The following is a 27,587-nucleotide window of genomic DNA, read 5'->3' as shown; positions in this document are numbered from 1 at the left end:
AAAGAATAAGAGTCTAGCATGGGAGGCAGGAAAGGGTAAAAATTCATTTAAAGGACAGCAAATAGACCAATGTGATTGAAGAGGGAGAGAAGGTGAGCTCGAAAAGGCTGTTATTGTCTGAATTGCATCCTGTAGACGCTGACCGGTCAAATTTTTGAGCAGGTGACTGTCATGTTTTAAGCAATGTTCAGAGGAGGCAAGTCTTGCAATATGATGTGAGTGGGAGAGAGGATAGAACGAGAACCTTTGGTAGGTGGTCTCTTTGTGAATCAGTGGCTAGTGGGCAATGTGCAGGAGAGGAACAGCAGTGGGAAGATTAAAGAAGGAAGGTCATTATGGGAGTAGGAGATGACTGACCTTTATAGAGTTTTATAAGGCCAGGATGAGAAACATTCTTAACAAAAAAAAAGGGAACTAATATATATTGAGGGTCCCCAGAGTACTAGGCATGGGGTGAGGTTTTACATATCTGACTTCATCTGGTAATAGATCAGTTATTAGAACTAGGAAGCTGGTTTGCACACTAACTGGCTGGATTCTCTTTTTTCTCTCTTTTTAAAAACATGTTGAGTTAGTGCTTATGAAGGGAAATCTAGGGGGAAATATCAGTCACTGATCTGCAAATCAGTGGGCAGCTGGAGACTTCTCTGAGGAAGCTATAGACGCTAGCTTTTTAGCTACAGAAATCTTAAACACCATTTGGGCAAAGGTATGAGATATATTGTTTCTTTTTTAAAAGATTTTATACAATGTGGGAAAATTTATATATATATAAATTTATAAAACTTATGCTGTATCACTGGAGGAGTTTTCATCCATAAGACACACACACATAGACACCTCCCCCACCCCCAAACTTGTTAAGGAGTTTAGGCAGTAAGTGCATATTCTTATGGGTGGGACCATTGAGCAAGTCAAATTAATGGCGAGGAGATGGAGATAGAGATACATACCTGAGATATTTGGATGATAATTGAAACCAGGGATGATTTTGATGTCGTAATTTTCAACTAATTAGGCCGAAGAAAAAGTTTTATTTTAACAGATGAAGATGGGAAGAATGTAGTCCACTTGAGATGGAATAAAACCTCCAATAAAAGGTTGTTAATAGAAATGTGAAAGGGATTATTTTCTAGAGAAAGAATCTTAATTTTGACTTTAAATTATCAAATAATTATTTATAATATTAATATAAATTATTTATAAATTATTAATAAAATTATTAAATTATTCAACTTTTGATATATTCTATATATGTTTTTAATTTGATGTGTAACTTTCATTTATTCAGAATTCAGAACTCTAATCTTAGGGAATGTTATCTGGAGTTATTTTTGTACATATTTCAGATATTAAAATGTGAATTATATTCAAATGTCTGACCTTTAGAAAAGGATACAAGATTTACTTTTTCGGGCTTCCCTGGTGGCGCAGTGAGAGTCCGCCTGCCGATGCAGGGGACACGGGTTCGTGCCCCAGTCTAGGAAGATCCCACATGCTGCGGAGCGGCTGAGCCCGTGAGCCATGGCAGCTGAGCCTGCACATCCGGAGCCTGTGCTCCACAACGGGAGAGGGAACAACAGTGAGAGGCCCGCGTACCACAAAACAAAACAAAACAAAAGATTTACTTTTTCATTTCTTTCCCTTTTTTTTTTTTGCTTTTAAAAGGCAGCTTGAAATAGTGGAAAGAGGAAGATTCTGAAGTCAGTCAGTACTGGCCCTCTTTTTGATTCTAACACTTCTAACCTGGAGCAAGCTATGCAACTGCACTGAGCCTCAGCTCCATGAATATTAAATGATATTAAAAACCAGAAAGTGCTATATATGCATATATTTGACATTATATAAACCTTCCCTAGATGAAATGTATTGTAACCAGAAATCAAAATTCAGGAATAGGTGCACTATGTTGGACTGATTATCTTTCTCCTGAGTAATTTATTATCTGTTTCCTTTGCTTTGGATTTCTCCGTGAAGAAACAGTGTACTTAAAAGAATAAAGATATGTTTGTTTTGCAGATTAACGAGAATTTTGGTTCAGTGCCACAAATATTTGTTGAGAGCTTATGGTATGGCAAGCATTGTAACAGGCATAGGAGACAGGGAGGTAACAGGGTCCAAATTTGGCCTTGGAGAGCTTCCTGTGCAGAGGTGGGGACAAAGGAACACTTTGACTATAGTTGGATATCTCAGGCCTGCTCAGAATCTACCAGGGAAGGAAGATTGATCCTAAGCCTTTTAGCTACACCTGTGCATATCTTGAAGAATGACTAGCAAGTTGTCAGGTAAAGAAGAGTGCCAAGTGTGTCTTAATGACGGGGGCATGTTCAGGTTTTGTGGGGCTTGAAACTTAAATGAGGGCCCTTTTAAGAAAAATATGACAAAATGACAATATAAAATTTGGTGAAAAAGAGTATGTATTTGGAATGAGAAAAGAATCATAAAATAATTATTGGAGACTCAGGTCTCTTCCTTCTGAGTTCTCTCTAGGTGTTCAGGCAGAGATGCTTGCATAAAAAACCTTAGAAATACTTCCTAATAGCAGTCATGCTGGGTCTCCCCACCTAAGAAATGCTACAACTTCAGCAACAACCAGCTGTTATGCAGGCCTCTGCAAGTGAGGGGGCCCTAGGCTTCCGTTTCACTGGTTCATGGCAAATTTACATCTACCTGATTTAATGAATTCTTTCGAAAGTATTTTTTAGCAGCTCATGTTTATTAGCCAGAAGCATCATTAAGTGTAGAATTCTGAACAGGTAAGTGAGATTTATGTGGAAGTGGTTAGGACTATAACATTTAAAAATAGCTTATTGGTTTTCAGGCCTTTTATTTAATAGAGAACAGAATCATTCAAACGTTTCTTAAGAAATGTTAAATTGTCAGCCTGCATCTGAAATATTGTGGTTACCTTAATTAAGATGGTTAAGCTTTCTCATGTATTTATTTACTTATTTTTCATTGTAGCCCAAGGTTGTTGTTACAGCATCGTTTGGCATTGAACCTGGAAGGAAGGTAGAATACATACCACTTCTAGAAGAAGCTCTGAGAATAGGACAACACAAGCCAGATAAAGTTCTCATTTATAATCGTCCAAATATGGTAATCTGAATATTGAATTTGGTCCTTGCTTATGGTGATGTGCTAAGGATGACTCTTTTTGACCATTTGAAAGGAACCCTTGATTTATAAACTGTTGAATATACAATACTTCAGGAATGTCACTATTTTTGGCAAAAAAGAATGATATTTTCTGTCATTATAAAAAACGAGCTTAAAACAAAAAGTGGAACATAGGAGTATCTGTAATATTAATGAATTAGAATGAATGTGTAGTCTATTGTGGTGTCCTTTATTAATTTACATTATAACTATAATAATAATACAGTTGACCCAATGTGGGGGTTAGAAACACTGGCCCACTGGGCAGTTGAAAATCTGCTTATAACTTTTGACTCCCCCATAAACTTACCTAATAGCCTATTGTTGATTGGAAGCCTTACCAATAACATAACCAGTTGATTAGCACGTTATATGTATTATATACTGTATTCTCTTACAATAAAGTAAGCTAGAGAAAAGAAAATGGTATTTAAAAAATCATAAGAGAAAGTAGATTTATAACTATATTTACTCATACCATAGGTTTATGTCATCTGTTTACAAGATGAATTGCCTATCAGTACCTGCATCAATATTGGCTTATATGATACAAAACACTGTAGATGTGCTACGTATTACAACACTAAACATCAAAAATGAAAAGATAACGTGAAAAAGAAATTCATATTTAGGTATAATGATTCATGCATTGATAAAGAAGAAGCAGCAATATGATTGCTTCATGGTAGCCCAGCCTACACACTAATGAGTGAATAATTATACAGTTTTTATGGCATATGGCATTACAGTCATATTCATACTACAGTATTACAAACACCATTAAATTTTTTTTTTTTTTTTTTGCGGTACGCGGGCCTCTCACTGTCGTGGCCTCTCCCTTTGCGGAGCACAGGCTCCGGACGTACAGGCTCAGCGGCCATGGCTCACGGGCCCAGCTGCTCCGCGGCATGTGGGATCTTCCTGGACCGGGGCACGAACCCATGTCCCCAGCATCGGCAGGCAGACTCTCAACCACTGCGCCACCAGGGAAGCCCAACACCGTTAAACTTTTTAACAAACCACTTACCTGTGATGATAGGCTGATACCCAGTTTTTCCAGTTACCAGAGAAAGAGGCATACTGTATAGTAATGTAATTCTTTGAAAGCAAAGTTATAAAACAGTAAGAAAACTACCACATTATTAATTTTATATTAAATATCACTTACCTTATGCCTATGTAAGGATAAACTAGTATCTACATATATGCATTCATGACATAACTTTTTCTTATTTTTTTCGATATTTCTAAGCAATGTGGTTCACCTGCAAGTTTTGTCAGGGTCATGATCTGAATGTGTATACTCTGACTGGGTGCTTAATCTCTCAGCTACCCAGTCTTGATTAATTTGCATTTAAAATGTCTTTTAAAAACTTTAGGAAAAGTAATTGGTCTGGAAATAAAAACTATGTTCAGGAAAACAAAATATGAATATTCTAAACAGATAAATTATTCTGTGATCCGTAAAGGAAGGAAAAGCAGTAAATACATCAATGACTATATTTTACAATGCTTTTTCTAGCAAATTTGCCCTAATGATCACCTCATTTCTAAATCCAAGCTAAGTCTCCAGCTATTTATACTGGGACCAATTTGGGTTTGTAGCAGATTAAAATTTTTTGCAGAAGGAAAATTTAAAGTGTGCAAAGAATCATGTATAATTTTGTAGAACTCTTGAGAGGTTATCTGTGGAAAATGCTTAAATGACAAGATATAAGAACAGAGAGGGGCTTCCCTGGTGGCGCAGGGGTTGAGAGTCTGCCTGCCGATGCCGGGGTCATGGGTTCGTGCCCCAGTCCGGGAGGATCCCACATGCTGCGGAGCGGCTGGGCCTGTGAGCCATGGCCGCTGGGCCTGTGTGTCCGGAGCCTGTGCTCCGCAACGGTAGAGGCCACAACAGTGAGAGGCCCGTGTACCGCAAATAAAAAGAACAGAGAGCATTAAAGCTCTCTCATTTTGATTACCACCTAGCAATTCGCATTACCATGTTAAATTCCTGTGTAGTTTTAGTAGTCTGTGGTTCATGAACTGTTGCACTCAATGATTTTAATGTTTTTACTGTCTCGAAGAAGAATTTTAAGTTTCTTTCAGATGACCTCCAGCATGTTTTTAAAAAAGACTTGTTGCTCTTCAATCAGGGAATGCAAAGTCAGTAATAAAGAAGGCTTTGGGTAAGAGAAGGTTAGAGGAAGGGTAGGAACAAACACACACAAGTGTTTAGTGTGTGTGTACTATTCACACATGTATGAATTCATGTAGAATTTACAAAAAACTTAATGCTAAGCACAAAGTACTTTCAGATACTCCTTATTTAATTCTTACATTCTTATAAACCAATAAAGTAGATGTTATTACTGGCCCCATTTTATGGATGAAGAAACTGAGTCATGGACAGGTCATAGCCCAAAGTCACAGCTAATAAGTGGTGGAGCCAAGATTTAAACTCAATGTAATGACTTTTAACCAACAAGATATGTGCTATTTTCTTTTACTTTACAAATACATTGGATATGGATATGAATGTTTCCTATTCAGATTTTTCTCAGGCAAATATCTTTTTTCCTCTTTTTTTATTATTAATTTTTGTACACTATCTCTATTCAGCATTATTCACATCTTAATATAATATGCACATTGTAGGTACTCAAATTATTATTATTTCAATTTTTGAGATATAGTTTACATACAATAAAATGGACAGATCATAAGAGTACAGTTTGATGCATTTTCAAAATTGCATGCACCTGTGTAACTACCATCCAAATCCAGATATAGAATTTCTCCATACTTGTTCCTTTTTCCAGTCAACCATTCCCCATCCCCAGAAGCAAATGCTTTCTGATTTGTATTGTCATAGATTATTTTTATTCGTTCCCAGGCTTCATATAACTAGAAGCATACCATATATACTCTATTGTGTCTATCCTCTTTTGTTCAATATGTTCTTGAGATATGCTCCTTGTGTGGCATGTATCAGTAGTTTATTGTTTTTTTACTGAGTAGTATTTCATACCATAAATATATCAAAAATTGTTTTTCCATTCTTCTATTTATGGATATTTGGGTTATTTCTACTTTGGAGTTATTATGACTAAGGCTACTATGAACATTCTTGCACAAGTCTGTGTGTGGACCTGTGTTTTCATTTCTCTTGTGTAAATACCTAGGGGTAGAATTGCTGATTCATGTATTAGATGTATATTTGACTTTATAAAGAACTATTAAATAATTTTACAAAGTGGACATATCATTTTACTGTTCCACCAGAAAATTATAAGAGTTCCAGTTGCTCATTTTCATTATCATTTGGTATTTTGTAAAAATCTACTTTGATACATAACCATATAATCTTGCTTGTACGTTTTGTTGCATAGTGTAACATTTTTCCATCCCTTTCTTTTTAACCAGTAATGTGTTTATATTTTAAAACATTTTCTCTTATAGATAACATATTTTGGGGCCTTAATTTTTTTTATCCAATCTGACCATCTTTGCCTTTTAAATAAATATTTAGTCTATTTACACTTGATTTAAAAAAAAAGATGGTAGGCTTCTCTTCCCTCTTAATAGGTAGAGATCCACTTTCCCTTTCCCCCTCCAATAACTAGATCCCTTTCTCTCCTTCTTTCTTTTTCTTGAAACCTTTCCCTCTGTTTTGAGTTTCCTTTATTTTAGTTGGATGTCTCTTGTCCTTCATATCTGACATGCTGTTGAGGCAGTTATTAAGCCCAGTGGATTGGCTTTGCTTTGAGTTTAGAGAGACACAAATTATGAGACTCGGTGATGCATTTCATTAACCAGGATTGCATTTTTGCCAGAGGAAATAAAAACCTGGCTGCCACTCCTAAGCCTCAGGCAAGCAATGACAGCTTAACTGGCAGGTCACATCAGTCACCCCTGGTGCTTCCCCCAGGACTGCATTTTAAGAACGATAACATTTAGGAAGGACATGTCTGTAGAAGTAAATGCATGTATATAAAGGCTAAGGTTGATTTTTCCCCTCTCTTCCTTTCATCAGATCTTCTTTATACATTCCTGTATTTCTTAGCCTAAAGAATAACCATTCATTGAAGTCCTCATTTCATTTTATCTGCAATTATTTTTGTGATTAATCAATTGACCTTTTTTATTACACAGTGTTATGATTTGTTTATAGGTCCGTAATTGTGATGGCAAGGGCTTGATAATTTGAAATTAGTTGTGTTTATCTGATACATAAAAACAAATGGAAATTTACAATTTGGTCACAGTTATCTGTTTTTATTTATCTAAATGGCACATCCAGGGCACATTCAAGGTGAGGCTGGAGAAACCAGTTGGGCCTAAAACTTCCCCTTCATGAAGGTCAACTCAGATTGTTGTCTATCAGTGTGCGTATTCATGTAGGCGTCATATTTGTGATATTATATTGAAATGTTAATTTGTAAATGTACCCATTTAAATATATGACCGGTTTCTACAACCCTGATCAAAACATTAGGGAACCAGAAAAGTGGAAATGGCCTGGCTTTTAAAAGTCTGTCAGAGTCTCTGGACTTAGTTCAGGGATTCACCTTGGTGAAGTGAATGGCTACACATATTCTCTAGGTGGTGAACTTACTTTCAATGAGGAACTTACTTTCACAAGTCTAGCCTTGTGCCTACTAACAAGTTCACCAACTGTAAACTTCCTGATGTGTCATCTTGAGCTTAGTCAACATTTCATAAAATAACTAGATATGTATTGGATCATAACTGGAATTAAATAGCTATAACTCCCCACTAGAGTAATTTTTCCATAAACCACTTCTTTTTTCTTCACCTGTCTGGCTTATTTCATTGGCACCATTTTTAAAGAGGTCTGTCTAACTTAAGATTTGTCTGTCTAATTCATGGCTCTATTATTATAAAGTTTATAACACTAGAGCTTGGTTCTAGGAACATAAAAGAAAACAAACATTTCTACCATATTAGTCAGTAACGTAGATGGAGGAAAACTTGGATAGATTTTGTGTATGTCTTATACTCTCATTAACTTCAAAACTGATTTTTGTTCTTGAAAAAGCAGAAGTAGATTACTCCTCCACCCCTGAAAGTTATTTAATATTCTCTCATTTGGAAAAATGGCTGCAGTATTACTCTTAAATGGCCCTGTATAAAGAGAAATTTTAGTGGGTTAGTTGAGATTTCATTGTGAAGACAGTAGTTCCAAAGTAAAAGAAATAGGTTGTGAAAAATAGAAGTTAGGTCCATCCACGTCTCTACAAATGACCCAATTTCGTTCCTTTTTATGTCTGAGTAATATTCCATTGTATATATATACCACATCTTCTTTATCCATTCATCTGTCAATGGACATTTAGGTTGCTTCCATGTCCTGGCTATTGTAAATAGTGCTGCAGTGAATATTGGGGTGCATGGATGGACCTAAAGTCTGTCATACAGAGTAAGTCAGAAAGAGAAAAATATTGTATATCAACACATATATGTGCAATCTAGAAAAATGGTACAGATGAACCTATTTGCAGGGCAGGGATAGAGACACGGGTAGAGAATGGACGTGTGGACACGGGGCAGGGGAAGGGGGAGTGGGATGAATTGGGAGATTGGGAATGACATATATACACTAACATGTATAAAACAGATAGCTAGTGAGAACCTGCTGTATAGTGCAGGGAGCTCAGCTTGGTGCTCTGTGGTGACCTAGATGGGTGGGATGGGGGGATGGATTGGAGGGAGGTCCAAGAGGGAGGGGAGATATATATATATACATATAGCTGATTCACTTCTTTGTACAGCAGAAACTAACACAACATTTTAAAGCAACTATACCCCAATTAAGAAAAATAAAGTGTGTGTTTCAGGTCAAAAAGAAAATAGAAGTTAGCTTATAAAGGTGTTAGTGTACATGCATTTATAGAAGCATGAACCTCTGTTAGTTAAGCTCTGACTGTTGATGAAATCATGCCTGCATCATATTGAATTTCTTAAGGATATCTCTAAGTTTGAATAAAACATTTTCTGTTGGAAGTTTAGTTGAAGCCAACATCAAACTATTGGATTTTGTTATGAACATTTATCTTAACTCGTGACCCTGAAATACTGAGTCATAATTCTGATATTTAGTGTTCTGTAGGCCTAGATTTCAGTCAGATGCTCAGACTAATGTAGATTTAGCTACTCTCCAGTGTTCTCCTGATATAATCTCCTTTGTTCAGTGCATATTCCTATATTTTTGCTTTGTAGGAGCCGGTTCCTTTGGCTCCAGGCCGTGACCTTGATTGGGATGAAGAGATGGCAAAAGCACAGTCACATGACTGTGTTCCTGTTCTTTCCGAACATCCGCTGTATATTCTTTACACATCTGGAACAACGGGGTTGCCAAAGGTATGCACTATCTTAGGGATAATTATAGTGGCAGATTGTTTTGCAGGGAGAATATTTGACTACTGACTGAAAGTACTTTATATCTTAAAGACATATTGTGTCTAAATATATAAAAATATTCATTATGTTTAATGTCAAATGCTTTGTCCTTATTTCTTTCAGAATCTTCACAATTATCAGCAATATTCAATTGCTTTAGTAAGCTGTTAAAATTAATATATATATTTGATTGAATATCAGTTGGTTTAATAAAATTTTATAAAATATATTTTAAATGAATTATTTTTTAAATTGAGGCATAACCTTCATACAGTATGAAAACTGATTTTTGATTTAGAGGAATTCAACTTATTGTTAAAAATGCAACTTTGAGAATTGGCCTAGACAGTCTGAACAACAGGGAATTTATCCAGGGGATTGAACTATTTGATTTGCAGCACTGAAGACACTCAAGGATTTTTTAAGTCTTTTACCCTGAAAGGTGTTTTCACAAAACAAAGTCAATAGTGTCAGTAATCCTGAATGTGTCAGATACCAAACAAATACCACTTTTGCCTAGTATCTCTAAATAATACTGTTTTTTCATATAAATTCATAAAGACTTGTGATATCATCTTCCTATTAATCTTTATTAAGGAGTTCAATATTCATTGAATCATAGAATGTTAGCAGGCAAAGGGACTTTTACAATCACTTGAATCCTGTAGGGCATTGGCCTCTTTATTGATATCGGACCTCTGTAGCATCAGAATTTTGAAAAATTACCTGCTAACACTCTTAAAATAGTGATTATGTTAGTTTAGATGTAAATAAAGGAAAATTAAGACTTAAGACGTTTTATATAAAATTCACTTGCTTGTGAAAAAGAGAACGTTTTGTAGAGGGATATATTTTCTCGGAGTACAGAGACCATGTTTTATTACGTTTTGGTCTACCATCGTGTTTTTTATGTAGTTGGTACTCAAATTTTTGTTGAGTGCATAAATAAATTAATGCATATACATGAAGATATTTGTGTTGTTGTAAAATCAAAGCCCTATGATTATTTTAAGAACTCTGGTCATCTGAAAGATAAATATTTCTTATATTGCAGACTCTAAGATTTGTTTGTATAAGCAGTCCAAATGATCTGCTGGATGCAATCCTTACCCTTCACTTCTTTTTTTTTTCCTTGTGGTACGTGGGCCTCTCACTGTTGTGGCCTTTTCCGTTGCGGAGCACAGGCTCTGGACGCACAGGCTCAGTGGCCATGGCTCACGGGCCTAGCCACTCTGCGGCATGTGGGATCTTCCCGGACCGGGGCATGAACCCATGTCCCCTGCATCGGCAGGCGGACTCCCAACCACTGCGCCACCAGGGAAGCCCATACCCTTCACTTTTTGCAATCCTGCATTATGCACATAGAGTCCAAATGAACGTTTGGCTGTAAAATAAAAGGGGACTCAGCAAGTTATAATCTAATATAAAAGTATCAGCATGAGATGAAACCACTGACCCTGAAAACATAGTATAACCTAACCAAATAAAAAAAATCAATTTAGCTCCTTAAAAGCCTGAAGGAATCTTATAAAAAACTTTTCTGCTACCTCAAGACTTTAAATCACTGAAATTCACTGTGGCCTGGATGGGGATTCTTATGAGAGGGCCGAAGAAGAGCTTGTCATCAACTCAAAGCTGACTCAGCTAGTGTAGTAGAAATAAAATGAAAGTAATATACAGGACATTAAATCTGAAAAGTGGTGGTTCCAGATAAGGAAGAAACCTAGCTATTCCAGGTTTTCTCTGGGTCAAGAAGTTCTTTGTGGGATTCCTAGATGCCCAAACTGAAGACTGTTTGATGTTTTAATCATCCTCATTTTCCTTGTAATGTAGTCCCATCCTGAAGATAATCTATTTCTATAGGTTGGAGAAGGATTTAATTGTTCGGAGATTTCTATTCACGTTGAATTTAGCTCTATTCAGTATGCGTTATTGAGTGTTCATTAGGTGCTAAAAGAGATAAAAATATGAGTAAAGCACAGCCCCTTCAGCATAGTGGGATTGCAATATATATCAACACAGATAATGTAAGATAGTCTGTGATCCTTGCCCTAAGAGGGCAACCCTACTTCTTGCTTTCCTGAAGAAAAGATGAGATTGGATGGTGTCTGAAGGATTAAATTCCATTAATGCAACAAAGATTACTGAGCACCCAAATATATATCTGTCTTTTAGAAATTTACATTCTATGGCTAGACACAGGAAGTAAACAAAGAACTATACAATCTGTGATGTGTTATGAAGAAAAATAAAGCAGGATAAGGGTGATAGAAAGAGTGGGAGTGCTGTTTTATCAGGGAGATGTCAGGGAAAGCACTTGACAGGGTGACTTTTTTTTTTTTTTTTTTTGCGGTACGCGGGCCTCTCACTGTTGTGGCCTCTCCCATTGCGGAGCACAGGCTCCGGACGTGCAGGCTCAGCAGCATGGCTCATGGGCCCAGCCGCTCCGCGGCATGTGGGATCTTCCCGAACCGGGGCACGAACCCGTGTCCCCTGCATTGGCAGGGGGACTCTCAACCACTGTGCCACCAGGGAAACCCGACAGGGTGAGATTTGAAAGATGAATAGAACTTCTTCATCAGGTGACATAATAGGGAGGAGGGCATGCCAGGTAGATTGGGTCGACGTAAGCAAAGGCAGGAGTGTGTAAGGAAGGTTCCAGGATGGCTAGTGCATTTGGTGCAGATAAAGAAGAGAAATGGCCAGATATATAGGCAGGGGCCAATTGCTTAAAATTGAGCCAAGAAATTTAGTTTATATACTGTATGTAAGGAATGGAGAGCACTAATGCTTCTTAAGAAAAAATATGAAGGAAGGTAACCCTGGCAACATTTTGTTGAGAAGATAGGCAAGTACATATAGTGGAAACTAGGAGATTGGTTTTCCAGGCTGTGTTTAGTTTAGGACCTTACTTAGGACAGCAAACTTATTAGGGAACAATCAGATTTGGTTCAAGGATAAGAGTAAGGCAGAGGAGGAGTCCAAGACCTTGAACCTGAGAACCTAGAAGAGTGGTTTCGAACATTTACTAAAGTAGAAACAAAGGAAAATGGTTTGGGGCTGAGAAAACTGGGAGGTTTTGGACATATTGAGTATGATGTATCCTTGGGACATTAACATGGAGATGCCCAGCCAGTAGCTGGAAGTGAAAGTCTGGGTCCAAGAATACATCTGGATTTGCAGATAGACCCTTGGAACATCATTGATTGTAGAGGAATGGTGTTTAAATCATGGAGACGAGTAGGTTTTAACAGAGTAGGACATGCAGAATGGCAAGACAAAGTAGTCGTTTCTCAAGGTCTTTCAGAAACATTTCCTTTAACCCTCCAGTGGACTTTAGAATTTCAATTGCATTGAAATTATATGTTGCCAACAAATATTTATGCCACTTATTTTATTCTACTTTTTAATATATTACTTTTTATTTACTTATTTTCATAACATTGCATGTTCTCTGAGGTCTTAGAATATATTTCATACATCTCTGAATCCACTATGGCACTAAACTTAGAATGGGGCCATGGTAGATCATCAGAATATTTGTTAAAAAATCTCCTACTTTTCCAGTTAGCTCCCAGATGCCTTTTTTTTAAATTAAAATATAGCTGATTTACAATATTGTATTAGCTTCAGGTGTACAGCAAAGTGTTTCAACTTTATATATTTTTATATATATATATATATATTCAGTTATGTATATATATATTCTTTTTTTAGATTCTTTTCCATTATAGGTTATTACAAGATATTGAGTATCCAGATGCCTCTTTATTCATAAGATTATCACTTCATTTTTGGTAGACATAATCAGAATTAATAGGATCTGAATTTTTAATATTGGGATTCCCAGAATAGAAGTACAGGAAAGATGAGCACACATGAATTTTCGAAGCATTTAAATATAAATTTCATGTCATCATATAATTTGTTTTCTTGATCTTTGATCTTCGTGAGGAAAAATAATGTTGTGAGCCCATAAAAATATTCTGCTTAAAAATGCTCATTTCTAAAAAAAAAAAAAAATGCTCATTTCTCATCGGCACATATAAGACACACACAATGCAGTCTGTTTTTTGGTTAGAATTTTCACATATATCTAGGGCATATTTGCATCTCTGCATCTGCCAACCCTGGATTTGTCAGGTTGTTATATGACAGGTTAATCTGTTAGCTGCTGTACATATTCTAGCAACCACAGCAGAGCTGCATTGCATACATTTCTGTCCTGTTGTACACTTTTATCCTGTTTGGTTTAGGTACCTATATTCAAGTTACTTCAAGGAACTACACAATAGAAGAATCTCTATCTGGATGGGGTGTCGTTTTGGGAGTGGGAGATTTAGTGATGGTCATATTTATCTTCTTCTGGCTTGCTGTCATGGAGGTATGGAGATAACCAAAAAAAAAAAAAAAAAAAAAAAATTAGTGCCAAAGGAGCACAGGGGAAAAGAAACCAAAAGCAAAGAATTAGAAAAGAAGGCATGACAGGAAAGTGGTAGATAAGTCCTTTGTCCTGATGTGAATTTATATAATTTACATTAACTTTTATTCCTACGTGTTAGGTGACTTACTCATATTCTATACTGTAGAAAAAAATAAGAGAAAGTCAAATAAAAAAACCTGTGAACTTTTTTTTTTTTAATCTGTGGTACAATTCTTGCAGTTAAAATGCTGAATTTGCTACACCTTTGCCCCTTATCTCACAGTTGTTCAGACCAATAAAAAGTTATACTGCTGCTAAAGTATCCTCCATAGAGGCAGCTTCAGAGTCATTGTCTTGTCTACAGCAAGAGATTTTATGTTTGATGAAATATACCAAATGGAATCATTCCATTTCTACTAATATGATTCATTAAATTCTGAAGGTTTCAAGGGTTTCTCTTGAACAAAGAAGAATGTTTTTTAAAAATTATAGTTTCCGTACATGTGCTTATTCATTTAACTATTAACTCTTTTAATCAGTCAGAAAATGTATTAACCGCCTATTCTATGCTGAAGACACAGAAGCATTCTTATGGTGCCCAGAGTGGTGGAGGAGACTTAGCAGTAGGTGCATGTTGTTAGTGCTCAGAGGCTTAGAGAAGTTTGCAGGTCTTGGGGCCATGAAAGAGGAGGGAGAGGCTTTTAACACAAACCTAGTGGGTTTGGATGGCTTCCAGAAGAGGTGACACTTTCACAGTGTTGTTAAGTACTTGTGTGATCAAGTAGGAGCTAACCAGGTTCAGAAAAGGGGTGAGGGTGCATTCTAGGAAGAGGGGATATCACCTGTAAAACCACTATGAGAGCAAGAGTATTGTTGGTTTGTTGGAGTTTTTAAGTAAGCAGAACCATACCTCATACTTTTCAACTCACTGACTCCAACTGTTCTTTGGTGATAGATTTCTTTTCTTCAGGTAATATTTTTGTTTCCTCTTTCTTCTTGTTTTGTTTTTACTTAATTTGCCAGACTGAATTGAAATGTATATATCAACATACATACAAAGCATAGACATATACACGTGTACATATAGACATATATGCATATGTATTTACATATGTATGTGTGAATGAATATCTATGTAAATATGTATATTTGTCTTGTACAAGTCTTTATTACAGAGTAGGGTGATAGAGGGGCTCAACTTAGGAAGTATGAGGTTTTGTCGGTTACTCTATCTAGACTTCTCTTACCTGAATAGTTTGAGATTTGCCATTCAGATTTTTATAGATCTATTAAAAAACATTTAAAAGACTCGCAAACTCTTAATCTTACCACACATCTCAAACTTCCTTTCTCTTCTACTACAACTGGTGTTATTTCAACTGTATTTTTTTTTAAATTTTGGCAACCAAACAGTACACATTTGATACAGACATGTTTTCTGTTTTATGTTAATGGCCCCATTTATAATATTTTGTGGCTTTCCTTGTCTTCAAAGGCAGCTCGTTAAACTGGAAATCATAAAGAACCTTCTGTGATAACTGCCGTCCCATTCCTGGATGATGAATAATCAGCCTTTAGTTTCACTTGTATGGACTGAATTTTTAAAATACCCATATACATTAAAAGTGTTTTGTTTAAAGAGCACCTGTCTATTCTGAGATAGAATTCACTTTCATGTCTTTATTAGGGACATGGAGTGTTAGTCCCACCTGGATGTTTTTCAAGTTCTCCAGAAGACTTGAAGTATTATGGCTGATACTACAAAAACTAGAACAGTGTATTGGCAGGTTGCGGGACTTTTCTGAAAATATATTAGATCATCTATCTTTATTTTGAAGGTAGATGGGGTATAAATACATAAAGTAACATATTCAAAAGAGTGAAATGCAGCATGCTTGTGTTTTAGGGGTAAGCACTGATGTTGAATATTTATATCTCATACTCAAGATTTCAAATATACTTTAAAATGCCATTTTTTTTTCTGATTAATTTTGCATACTAGAGTATAATAATTTGTAGGTTTTTCTGAGCATGGTTTATGTATTTTCGGAGGCTGAACAGGGTTTATCTTTTGCATTTTAATTATAATTACCTGGAAAATATGATTACAAACAAGAAATGCCTTATCATCTTAATGTTAGTCACATATTAATATTATAATAAAGAAACTCTCTTTTTAAAACTAATCTTTCAGTTTTTTTACTCTTGAACTTCTTATAAAAGATCTACATGGAGAATATGAAATTATGCAGTTTTATTTTCTACGCCATACCAAATACCCAGTAAATTGAAAACTGTCATCTGATATTTCATAAAAAGACGTCTGAAGAAAATTTTTATAAAAAAATAATTTTTTTTTTAAAAAACATTTTTATAAAAAAAATTTTTTATTAAAAAAGACGCCTGAAGAAATTTTTTATACTCATTCTTTAAAAAATAAAAATAAGTGGATATCAAAGACCAATGATAAACAGACATGACTTTTCTGTCTCCTGTAGCTCCACTTTAGTTGTTTTTAATGAGAATGTTCAATGATAACCTCTAAATTTTTAACATTTCTGCCTTTTGTGTGGTATTAGCACAGGGAAAAATTTTAAAAAAAACAGTAATTGCTAGAATTAAGGAAATAATTTTGTTAGGAGGACATTAAATTCTAACCTGTATAATTTTATATACTTTTTCATGCATGGTCTCATTTTTAAATCTAACTTTTTGGGGTCAAATGGATTTAGGTAGCCACAATTTTACAGACAAAGTGACATTGGTAAATAACCTTTAAAGAAGGGTTCACTTGAGAGGCAAACAGAAATTTGATAACCTATCCTTTAAAATATCTTCTAAGTTTTATAAATGAATTACTACTCATTTATTTTCTCCTTAGCCTTTTATTCCTTTCTATAACTTCCAGTTGATTAATCTTACCCTCATTTAATATAAAAATATACCCATTTATAATGATATTTAGAATTATTTATAAAAATGACCTCTAATTGCAGGGACAGGCGGGTGAAGAGAAATTCTAAAACATCTTAAGTGAAATCATGACTGACATTAATTATCAAAGAATATGGATAGCATATTGTCTATGAAAAAACTTCACATTTTATCCTCTACCAAACGAATAAAAAGTTTTAGAAAAGAGTGTTTGCAAGTTGATTAATATCAAATTCATCAAGGTATTGAACTATAGGAAAAGACCTTCTCAATAGGACAAACAAATTAGCAAAATGCATGGAAGACCATACAGCATATACTCGGTAAAGAGCTGCTCAGTTTACGTGGGAAAATGCATGTGTGAAATTTACTGACAGGGGCTTAGGATTTCTAATACTCCCAAGGTGATCAAGAGAGCCAACTGCATGCTAACCATGTCATACAACCTAGAAAGTACCCATCAAATGCCAACAAAGTTGCCTGTGATGTTTGCCAAGAGACTAGATAAAATGTATTCCACAGCTTGATACCTATGTTTTATTAGTGGTACCTGAGGAGAGCAGCAATTTTAGTAACAAACAGAAAGTCAATTTCTTTTTCATTTCCTGATTCATGTATGTGTGTTACAGTTACAGAACTGTGCCAAAAAATGTTCAACTAGTAGCACGTTCGTTAATTAGGACCATGTGTGCCCTTTCAGGTAAAATAATTATCTTCTTCACAAAGCAATTCTAGTTGCTCTACTGAGAGGTGCTTGAAAATACTTGTGAGTGAAATATAACATATTTCTTAGCAAGCATTCACCTTCTTGCTCTGAATATTCACATCATTGTCTTTTTGAGCCAATGATGATTAATGTTTATAGTGAAGCAATAAATGAAATTAATTATTAAATTTACTCTCAGTTATTATTTATGATAACTCTTGTGCTCAGTTTTCAAAAATTAATCTTGTATTAACATTGAATATGTTCGCTGTCAAGGATAGCTGCTAGAAACTATAGTACCGTGGTGTAACAATCCCTACTTTTGCCCAAATGTAATGTAAGGAAAATCTGTCAGCCTTAGATCCAACTCATCAGGATTGATTCCTCAGAGTTTGAGAATTCATCACTAAATAACTGCTCAGCTCTGATACTGTGGTAGTGTGACCACAAGGGTAGCATTGTATTAAGGATCCAGTTAGAATATGACTCTTTCCTCTAAGCATCCTGTTATTATTTAATAATATTAAGGAATAAACATCCTTATAGTAGTCTGTTTCTTAGGCACACAGCTACCTCTGACATTTCTGTGCACTTAATTTTGAGAGTTTCCATTTTTGTTCTGGAAATATGTGTGAAAATGTAATTGTTGAAAATTTCATGCTAAGTCTTTGATTTTTTTTTTTTTTTTGGACGTGCACAGCTTGCAGGATCTTAGTTCCCCGACCAGGGATCAAACTCATGCCCCCCATGGTGGAAGCACAGAGTCCTAACCACTGGACTGCCAGGGAATTCCCTGTAATGTTGATAATTTATGTTACCACTGTAAATGTTTTTTATTGCATGTGATTCTGTGAAATCATGTTTCCTTTAGAAGGTTCAGAATGGTCTGTGAGAATGGATTCTACAAATGGACTAATACGGACAAATTATTCTGTTTTTATTACTGGAGGAGCCAAAGAAATAGTGATTCAGATACAATTATATGAAAGTCAAAGTTATTTATAACTTATAGAATATGAAATACTCTAAACAGGAACTTTTCTTAAGTGGACAGTATGAAGAGAGAGAATCTTTTAGCACATTGTCTATTGATTTTAATTTCACCTTTTCTCTTCTTTAGGGTGTGGTGAGGCCCACTGGAGGATATGCTGTAATGCTTAACTGGTCAATGTCTTCTATATATGGACTTAAACCTGGAGAGGTAATCATGGTTTTAAATTCACATTACATGACATTTCTCTGGTTAAGATATATGCATTTTATTATCTTCTTTTTGTTTAGGTGTGGTGGGCAGCTTCTGACTTAGGCTGGGTTGTCGGACATTCCTATATCTGTTATGGACCTCTTCTACACGGAAACACAACAGTTTTATATGAGGTAATAAAATAAAATTAATACTACATATACATAATATTAATTTTACTAAAAGTTTTAGAGAAGTAGTCCTAAGTAGGAAAAGAAAATTGAATGGGGGCAGGGGACGTTTTTATATCTTCTTCCAGTTATTTCATAAGAGAAAGAAATATATATTTAGAAAAAAATAAACAACTATTTAAATTGTGTTGAACAAAGACATAAAAATTATATTCTGAAAAATATACACTAACAAGCTTGATGTCTATCACTTTCTAGAAAATATTACTAGACTGATACTGATTTAGAATCTTAGAAAACAGCCATCATAAAACAAGCAACAGAGATTCACCTCTTTGTGTTCTTATAGGATTAATGGATTTCAAATACGTGGTTTCTTGATTTTAGCTAGACATTTTTGGTAGTTTCTGATGATTGCTCTATGTATAAGGGAGAGAGTCATAGACTGATCAGATTCATAGCTGAATAAAGGACTGCTTTAGATTCTGTTGCATGGACTAATGTTACCCAGGAATAATATTTTTGTGTTTATATTAGAAAATTCTGCTCTTATGCCTATTCTATTTAATTTTAGCAAATGCCTTATACAAATATTTAAAACACATACCTATCAGATATGTAAGAGATCAAAATTTGAGAGGGACAGCAAAATGGTGGTTTGCTAGATCAGTATACAAATGATCTTGGACTTTGGGGACAAAAAACACAAGATGGGAAAATATGGAAATCTTTACAATCTTATATTTATATTAAAAATAATTGCAAAAATGAAGTAAGGGAAACTTGAGTTGGTTGCAGTTTATGTGGTTAAATCCCTGTGTATTATGAGTTCAAACATGAGTGGTTGATAGGATTGCTTTAAAAAAATACTCACCATATGCAATGTTATAATCTTATTTTTTTCACACTTGGAAATCTGTGTTCAGTTTAATGAGGTGGAGAAAAAAATCATTAACTTATTGGAAAGAATTTGGATGAAAGGGACCAGGGTGAAAATGTCATACAAGAAAGAGATGAAGGAATTGTGAATGGTTAGTCTGATAAAAATAATATATTTAGTGTGCATATATATTAAGTATCTTTTGACATTTAAAGAGTTGCCACATATAAAGGAAGTAGTGTAGTAATGTGGCGTTCCAGAGACCTATCTTTTGGAATAATCAGAAAATTTAACTGACCGTTAGTAGAATAGGGAAGTTCTCAAATAGGAGGCTCTCTTTCACTTAAAGTCTGTCAACATCAAGAAAGAAATTTGAAGATGGGAATTTTATATGCGAGGTGTGGATAATAGTATTAGATGATGTCAAAGTTCTTTACAATCTTAAAATTCTTTAACTCAATGATTCTGAAAATATTAGAGACTATTCTTGATCTTCATGGAAGTCTTCTAGTCCCAGTCACCATTTAAAGACATGAGTGTTTCTTCATTTTCAGCTGGCTGGTTTCTGTCTCTGAATGCTCAGAGGTACTAAGGCAGACTTGGACCCAAGTATTAAGCCATCATGCACTACTCCACATATTTTATACTATGCCTTTGTCCTTTGTAGACTTAACATGCACTGTGGTGTTTGTAAGAATTAAAACATAAAATAATCTTGACACATCTGTTCCATACCAAAATCCTTGCAATAGAATAAATGTTTTTATTAAAATAATAATTCCCCTTGAAGTAAACAAAATAAGCCTCAACACTGAATACTTATAATGAATTGTGAAATTGCTAACATAAAGTGACAAAGCCAAAGGTGCCATTATATTGAAAAGTATTTATATTTATAAGTATTAATCTGCCTTTAGAACTGAAGTACATGTAATTTTTGTGCATTTACCATTGGCCTTTTTTTATTGCTCAAGTTTATTTAAAACATGATTTTAACACCATGCAAGGAGCTCCGTTGTTTGTCTTTATCTTGGAATGATGTGCTCAGGAACATTGTAGATGCTCTAAAAGTATTTGTTGTACAAAAGAGTGATCTTTTTTTTTAACCTTTTAAACCTTATCTCTGCACTCTGGTTTCTTTCCTGTGACTTATAAACATCTTCAATTCTCTCTGATCACAAAACAAAGCCTTTTAGACTTTTGCACATTTCTAGCTATCCCATCTTTATATTCTTCTCCACTAAGTTCCCTGAAAAAATACACTTCCCATACTGTGTGAACTTTATATTCTTCCAATTATTGTTCATCTCACTGAAGTCTGGTTTCTCTCCACATTGCTTTATAAAGCTGCTGTATCAGAGGTCAACAGTGACTTCATAAGTGACAAAGTCAAAGGGCCCCCTTCAGTTTGATTTTATTTTTTCTCTCGGTGGCATCAACCCTGCTGACTGAAGGTAATTCTCTCTGTTTTCTTGAGCCCCCTGCCCTTTTGCTATTGTCCAGGCTGTTTCTTTTGCCTGGCATGACTTTCCCTCTGTCTTTCCTTGTTTGGTTAATTCTACCTATCCTTGTAGAGTCTGATTAGATGTAATCATCTCTTGGAAAATTTCCTCATAGTCTTTGGCTGTGCTCGGTTCCCCTTTTGTGGTTCTGTTGGCCCCCCGAGCATATGTCTGTTAGTGAGCTGACCACACTGTCCTGAATTCATACCTAGTAAAGTGTGGGAGCCTCAAAAACCAGTCTCAGCTAGTGCAGAATACACACTAAACACTTAATAAATGCTTATAGAACTAAATTGTATGCTACTCCTCTGTTCTCTTTCTACCTCTCTGACAGCTTGTCCTCCTTTTCCTTTCTTGGTTTCCTTTACTTTGATTCTAAACATTGGGGATTAATAGGGTCTTGTTCTTAGCCCTCTTTTCCCATTCTGCTTATATTTCCTGGATAATCTCCATACAGTTGGATTTGAGTATTACTAATTAAACCAAGGCTCCCAACTCCTCCTTTCTATATCTGACCTTCCTGCTAAGCATCAGCTTATTATTAGGCACCTTCAGATGGCCCAGGCAACCCTTATGCTCAAGACAATGTGAAATGAACTCACTATCTCCCCTCTTCCCTGCAAAGACATTGCTTTCCATATACTCTACAGTGTTGTTAATGTTACCTGCATTCACTCAGTCATCCAAACTAAGAATCAAGAAGTGATTCTAACTTCATTCTCCTTACATATCATAACCTATTGCTCATTACAGTCTACTGAATTTACATTTTAGTACCTATCAAAAGTGTCCTCTTGTTTCCATGTCTCCTGCCATATGTTCAAGGCTGATAGTTTAGCTAGTATGTTGTTGACTGGTGTGTATTCTGTGGTTGGCTTCTGATCTCACTTGTGTGGTGCCTATCCTTTCCAGTTGTATATTTCAGATAGCCACTCTAGAGAATGTTCTAACAAATACTCCTGCCCTTCAGACATCCTTCCAGGCCATCTCTACCCAAACTTCAGTTTCTGAGCTCTCCTCACTTACAGTTATCTATCTAAAATGCAAAGGCCAAGATTTTTCAAAGGGTTGAGTTCTGCCTCCAGGAAGATAGAGATGATACACTTTTCTCTATTCCTCCCACTAAGTAGAACTAAACATTTTAGGTGTTATGTCTAAAACAAACATAAGACTGAAAGGTGGAGAGAAGAAGGAAAACTGTCTTTAGGGACCCTGGGACTCAAGAAACAACATAATGATGAGAACTTGGGTTTTACTTTTCCTTCATATGTCTTAGATTTGTGTCTGAAGAAGTTGGCAATCCAGAAATGCCAACAACTGCAGACCAAAAAACAGAAAAAAACCTCCAAAAAGAAAAAAATAAAGCCTGATCTCTCAAGCCAAAGAATTAGGAAGGAGCAGCCTAAGCAAGACATAAAACTTTTAGATGGCTCTACTCCAGATAAACGCCACAGAAAAATCCATAATCCCACCCCCACCACCAAACAGCAAAGGCTAAGTGGGAAGCTTAGACTTCCAGAATTGTCAGCCTTTAAGGAGGAGCCGTAACCCTCCCTCTTCCCACAGGGTGGTGTCAAAGGAGTTTGACTAGGGAGCCAAGATTTTCATCCCTGTTAGGTTGTAATGAGGACCCCTTGAACTTGCAATGAGAGTAGAGACCAGATAAGGAGGCTGGACTTATCCCCCTCACCTATCAGTAATGAGGTACCCCTTCCATTCTCCATTGGGATGGACGGGGTCAGTGGAGGCCTAGTAGAAAGTCAGGACTTTCACCTTCAATAACAAGATCACTTGTCTCTTCCCTGTGGTGTCAGTAGACACCATGTTGGGAGCAGTAACAGGGAACTCTCACCTTGTCCAGCCGGGGAGGTGCCATTGGAAGCCTACCGTTAGAACTAGAAGCAACCCAGCAGTAATGAAGTGCATCTTCCCAATTGGGTATCAGTGGAGGCCAAATGAGGAACCTGGATTTCTACCCTTACCTCTGCCTTCTTTGCTGGAGTGAAATCTAAGTAAGCCACTTTAAACAAGATTTAAATATGAGTCAGTCTCATAATATAATACAAAAAAATGTCCAGGATTTGATGAAAAGATCATTCCTCATACCAAGAACTAAAACGGTCTCAAGCTGAATATGAAAAGACAGTTGATAGATATCAATACTGAGATGACAGAGATGTTAGAATTGTCTGACAAAGATTTTAAAGCAACTGTAGTGAAAATGCTTCAAAAATTGATGATGGACATTCTTGAAACAATTGAAAAAATAGACAGTCACAGTAAAGAAATAAAAAGTTCCAGCAAAGATATAGATGCTATAACGAACAACCATATGGAAATTTTAGAACTGAATAATACAATAAATAAAAACTCAATAGATGGGCTCAATACCAGCATGGAAGGGACAGAGGAAACAATTAATGAACTGGAAGAAGGAACAATAGAAATTACCCAATCTAAACAACAGAAAGAAAATAGACTGAAAAGAAAAAACTAACAGAGCCTCAGGGATATGTGGAATGATGACAAAAGATCTAGCACTTGTGACTTCAGTCATGGAAGGAAAGGAGAAAGAGAGTGGGCCTGAAAAAAGTACTCAAAAAAATAATGGAAAACTTCTGAAAACTTCTCAACTTCTCAAATTTGGCCAAAGATATACATCTATAGATTTAAGAAACTGAGCAAACCCCCAAACAAGATTACTCTAAAGAAATCCACATTCACACAAGAAAACCTTAACTTTCTGAAAATTGAAGGCAAAAGAAATAATCTTGAAAGTAGTGAAAGAGAAAGGATACCTTATCTGTAGGGGTAAAACCGTTTGAATGACAGGATTTTTTCAAATACTAGGGAAGCCAGAGGGAAGTGACAATGTTTTTCAAGTGTGGAAAGAAAAGAACTGTCAATCCAGAATTCTATATTCATCCAAAATATACTTTGAGAATAAAGGAGAAATAAAGACATTCTCAAGAGGAAGAAAAATTTAGAGAATTTGTCACCACTAGGCCTCCCCAAAAGGGACAGCCAGTGGCCAGTAGTTAATGATAAAAGACTAAGTACTTCCCCTGTTGTCTGAGAACAAAGCAAGGATGTCCATTCTTACCACTCTATTCAATATACTCCTGGAAGTTCTAGCCAATTTGATAAGGCAATATATGGAAACAAAAAGAGAAACATATCAGAAAGGAAGAAATAAAATTGTCTTTATTTGCAGATGGCATGATTGTCTATGTAGGAAATTATAAAACATATTTTAAAACCCTAAATTAATAAGTGAGTTCAACCAGGTCTCAGGAGACAAGGTAAGCATACAAACATCAATTATTTTTCTGCATAATAAACACCTTTGGCTACAAAAGAGCAACATGAGGAGTCCTTGTAGAGATGGAACTGTCCTTTATCTTGATTATATCAATATCCTGATTGTGATATTAAACTATAGTTTTACAAGATGTTACTGATAGGGAAAATTGTATTAAGGGTGCACGACATATCTCTGTATTATTTCTTACAATTCCATGTGGATCTACAATTATCTCATATAAAAAAATGTAACTAAAAAGTACAAAAAAGGCTTCAGGGAACTCCTGTCAAAGAACGTAATTCAGACTCATTTATATGATACAAATGATCCATAGTCATCTGCCCTTTGCCTACCTCTAAAGTCTGTCTCTTGTTCCTGGCCTCTAATTCAGCTTCCCACCCAACAATCCACTCCTACTGGCACTTACATGAACAGAACTGCCAGTGATTAAGTTGTTTCCTCTACTAAAATTCCACTTTTGTTCTGATCACGTAGCCGAGTGGTTCTTTTTCTTAAGGGATCAACTTAAATTACATCTTCTCTCTGATATTTTCTTTGCCTTCCTCAGGCGGATTGAAGTTCTTTATACTTCTCTTATACCATCTAGATTCCTTTGATCTTGTAAATACAGTGCTGTAATACTGTAAACTCCTTGAGGGCAGGGAATGTTTGTCATTTATGTACCCCCAAGGTCCAGCACAGTGCCTTTCAGGAAGTAGGTAAAATACGTTGTGTGAATGAACCATTTCTAAGCAGATTAATTGACAACTTGAACATGCAAAATGCTGGGAAAAAACTTGCTTGCTTGATTAGTTAACACCAAACAAAGGTATAGAAGAGTCCTGACTTGTCACTAGGCCAGCAAGTGAAAAAAATCTTTATTAACCTCCACCAAATAATCGTCCCACATGTGTCCCAATTTTAGTTGGACTACCAAATTAATATTAATATCATTTTATTTTAGTATTATTAGTATTTTTTATTTAGGAAACTAAAATCTCCCATTAAATAATAAAAATACATTCTTTACATCATAAACGGAATAGTTTAGTAGATCATTCATATCTTCATAGGATTACCTTTTCTAAAGAGAAATAAAAGCATACAGTTGACCACAGTTTTATTTTCATTCTTAATGAATTATAGTATTTCAAAGCTATAAATGAGGTAGACAGTGAATTGGTATCTGTGATAATATTTTTCCTTAATGATATATTTTAATTTAACAAAAATTGATATTCTGAAGTATTAAGAGATTTGCAGTTCATTATGTGCCCAAATCATCTAGAGTACAGCAACCAGTTCATAAAACATTTCTCTTTTTATTAAATGCAAATGGTTCATGATATCTTATGAATAAATGATGAATGAATTCTTTTTTTCTCAGCAAAGTTAAAAAAAAGTTATATTCTGGAATTTAATACAAATCTATATTTACAGTGGCCGAAAAAAAATTGAAAATGGTTATAACTAAGTTGGATATTCAGTTTAACTTCTTTTTTCTGCGGTACGCAGGCCTCTCACTGTTGTGGCCTCTCCCGTTGCGGAGCACAGGCTCCGGATGTGCAGGCTCAGCGGCCATGGCTCACAGGCCCAGCCGCTTCGCAGCATGTGGGATCTTCCCAGACCGGGGCACGAACCCGTGTCCCTTGCATTAGCAGGCGGACTCTCAACCACTGCGCCACCAGGGAAGCCCCAGTTTAACTTCTAAGTACATAAGAGTTACCCACTTGAAACAATCTGTGTTTCACCATAAAAGCTTACAGTGGATATTTAAATAAGATTTTCTTTTTTGCCACAGAGGACATATAGCCCAACATCTGCAGGGTAAAAACATGGAAATCCTGGTTGTCTGCTTTGGTTTTAGCTTCCTGATAACTACCAAATTTTCAACACATCCCTATTTCTCTCATTAAAACAAACAAACAACAACCAAAAACCCCCACAAAAATCTTTGATTCTCTATCCCCTTGCAGTTACAGTACTCTCTCTTCATCTTTAAAGGCTTGCCTATACCCAATAGCTTCATTTTCTAACCTAGAACTTAACTCTGCAATCCTCTCCAATTGGCCTCTGTCATCATCATTTCATAATAACAGCTTTTTGTTAATTTCCCTAGTGATCTTTATTTTTTCAGATGCCAATGGACATTTTCAGTCCTCTTCATACTTTTCAACATTTGAAAGGGTTGACATTCACTCTATCTTAGTCATTTTCTTCCCTTCTAAGGCACAACATGCTCCTATTTTTTTGAAGTTATTCTTATGCTCATTTCTGCTACAGTACTTTTCCTACTTGTTGCCTGAAATATATTCCTCTTATACTTTAGAGCACAGCCAAGTGTCACTTCCTGAGGGAAGCCCCCCTTGACCTTTCTGACTAGGTCAAATCCTTCTAGTCTCTCTTAAGCACCTTGGGTTTTTCCTTCCTGACTTGTGTCACAGTTGCCATTTCACATTAGTTTATAGGCTCCTTTCATTTATTTGCCCCTCTCTGTTCTGAACTCTGAGAGGGAAGGTATCATTTTAGTGTTTGCTCACCATCAAGTCTCAACTTTTAGTCTTGTTTTTGACACATTCTGAGTTCTCGATAAATATTTGTTAAATAAATGCCTGAATGAATATATCAGAAAAAGAAACACAACAACTTCATTTGTAAGTAAGGCCTTTTTTCCCTGAGAGAGGAAAAAGTAATTCTAATATTCTCTTTACTAGAGAACTTCATGAGCAACTTAAGTAATCCGTTATATTTTTTTAATAAGCAAAGATTTAATTTTGTTCATTGACCTGGACATATTTAATGTATGCAATTCTGGAAGCCATATTGGACTGACCAATTAAAATATGTAAACCAATTCTGAATAATTCAGTCCTTGTTTTTGAGAGGAAGAAAACAAACAG

At 35.6% G+C, this 27,587-nt stretch overlaps 1 protein-coding gene across 1 annotated transcript in view; it reads left to right on the top strand.

Annotated features, from left to right (window-relative positions):
* Positions 1-27,587, top strand: part of ACSS3 (acyl-CoA synthetase short chain family member 3) — a 145,258-nt gene that overhangs the window by 50,302 nt on the left and 67,369 nt on the right. The window contains exons 4-7 of the mRNA XM_065887727.1: positions 2,965-3,099; positions 9,385-9,525; positions 18,748-18,828; positions 18,909-19,004. Coding sequence (XP_065743799.1) covers positions 2,965-3,099; positions 9,385-9,525; positions 18,748-18,828; positions 18,909-19,004 — 453 coding nt within the window. The remainder of the gene's footprint in view (positions 1-2,964; positions 3,100-9,384; positions 9,526-18,747; positions 18,829-18,908; positions 19,005-27,587) is intronic.

Source organism: Phocoena phocoena, chromosome 11, assembly GCF_963924675.1.
Source record: "Phocoena phocoena chromosome 11, mPhoPho1.1, whole genome shotgun sequence".
In the NCBI taxonomy this organism is placed as follows: domain Eukaryota; kingdom Metazoa; phylum Chordata; class Mammalia; order Artiodactyla; family Phocoenidae; genus Phocoena; species Phocoena phocoena.
The sequence above is the reverse complement of the archived record's forward strand: the minus strand, read 5'-3'. Positions and strand labels throughout refer to the sequence as shown.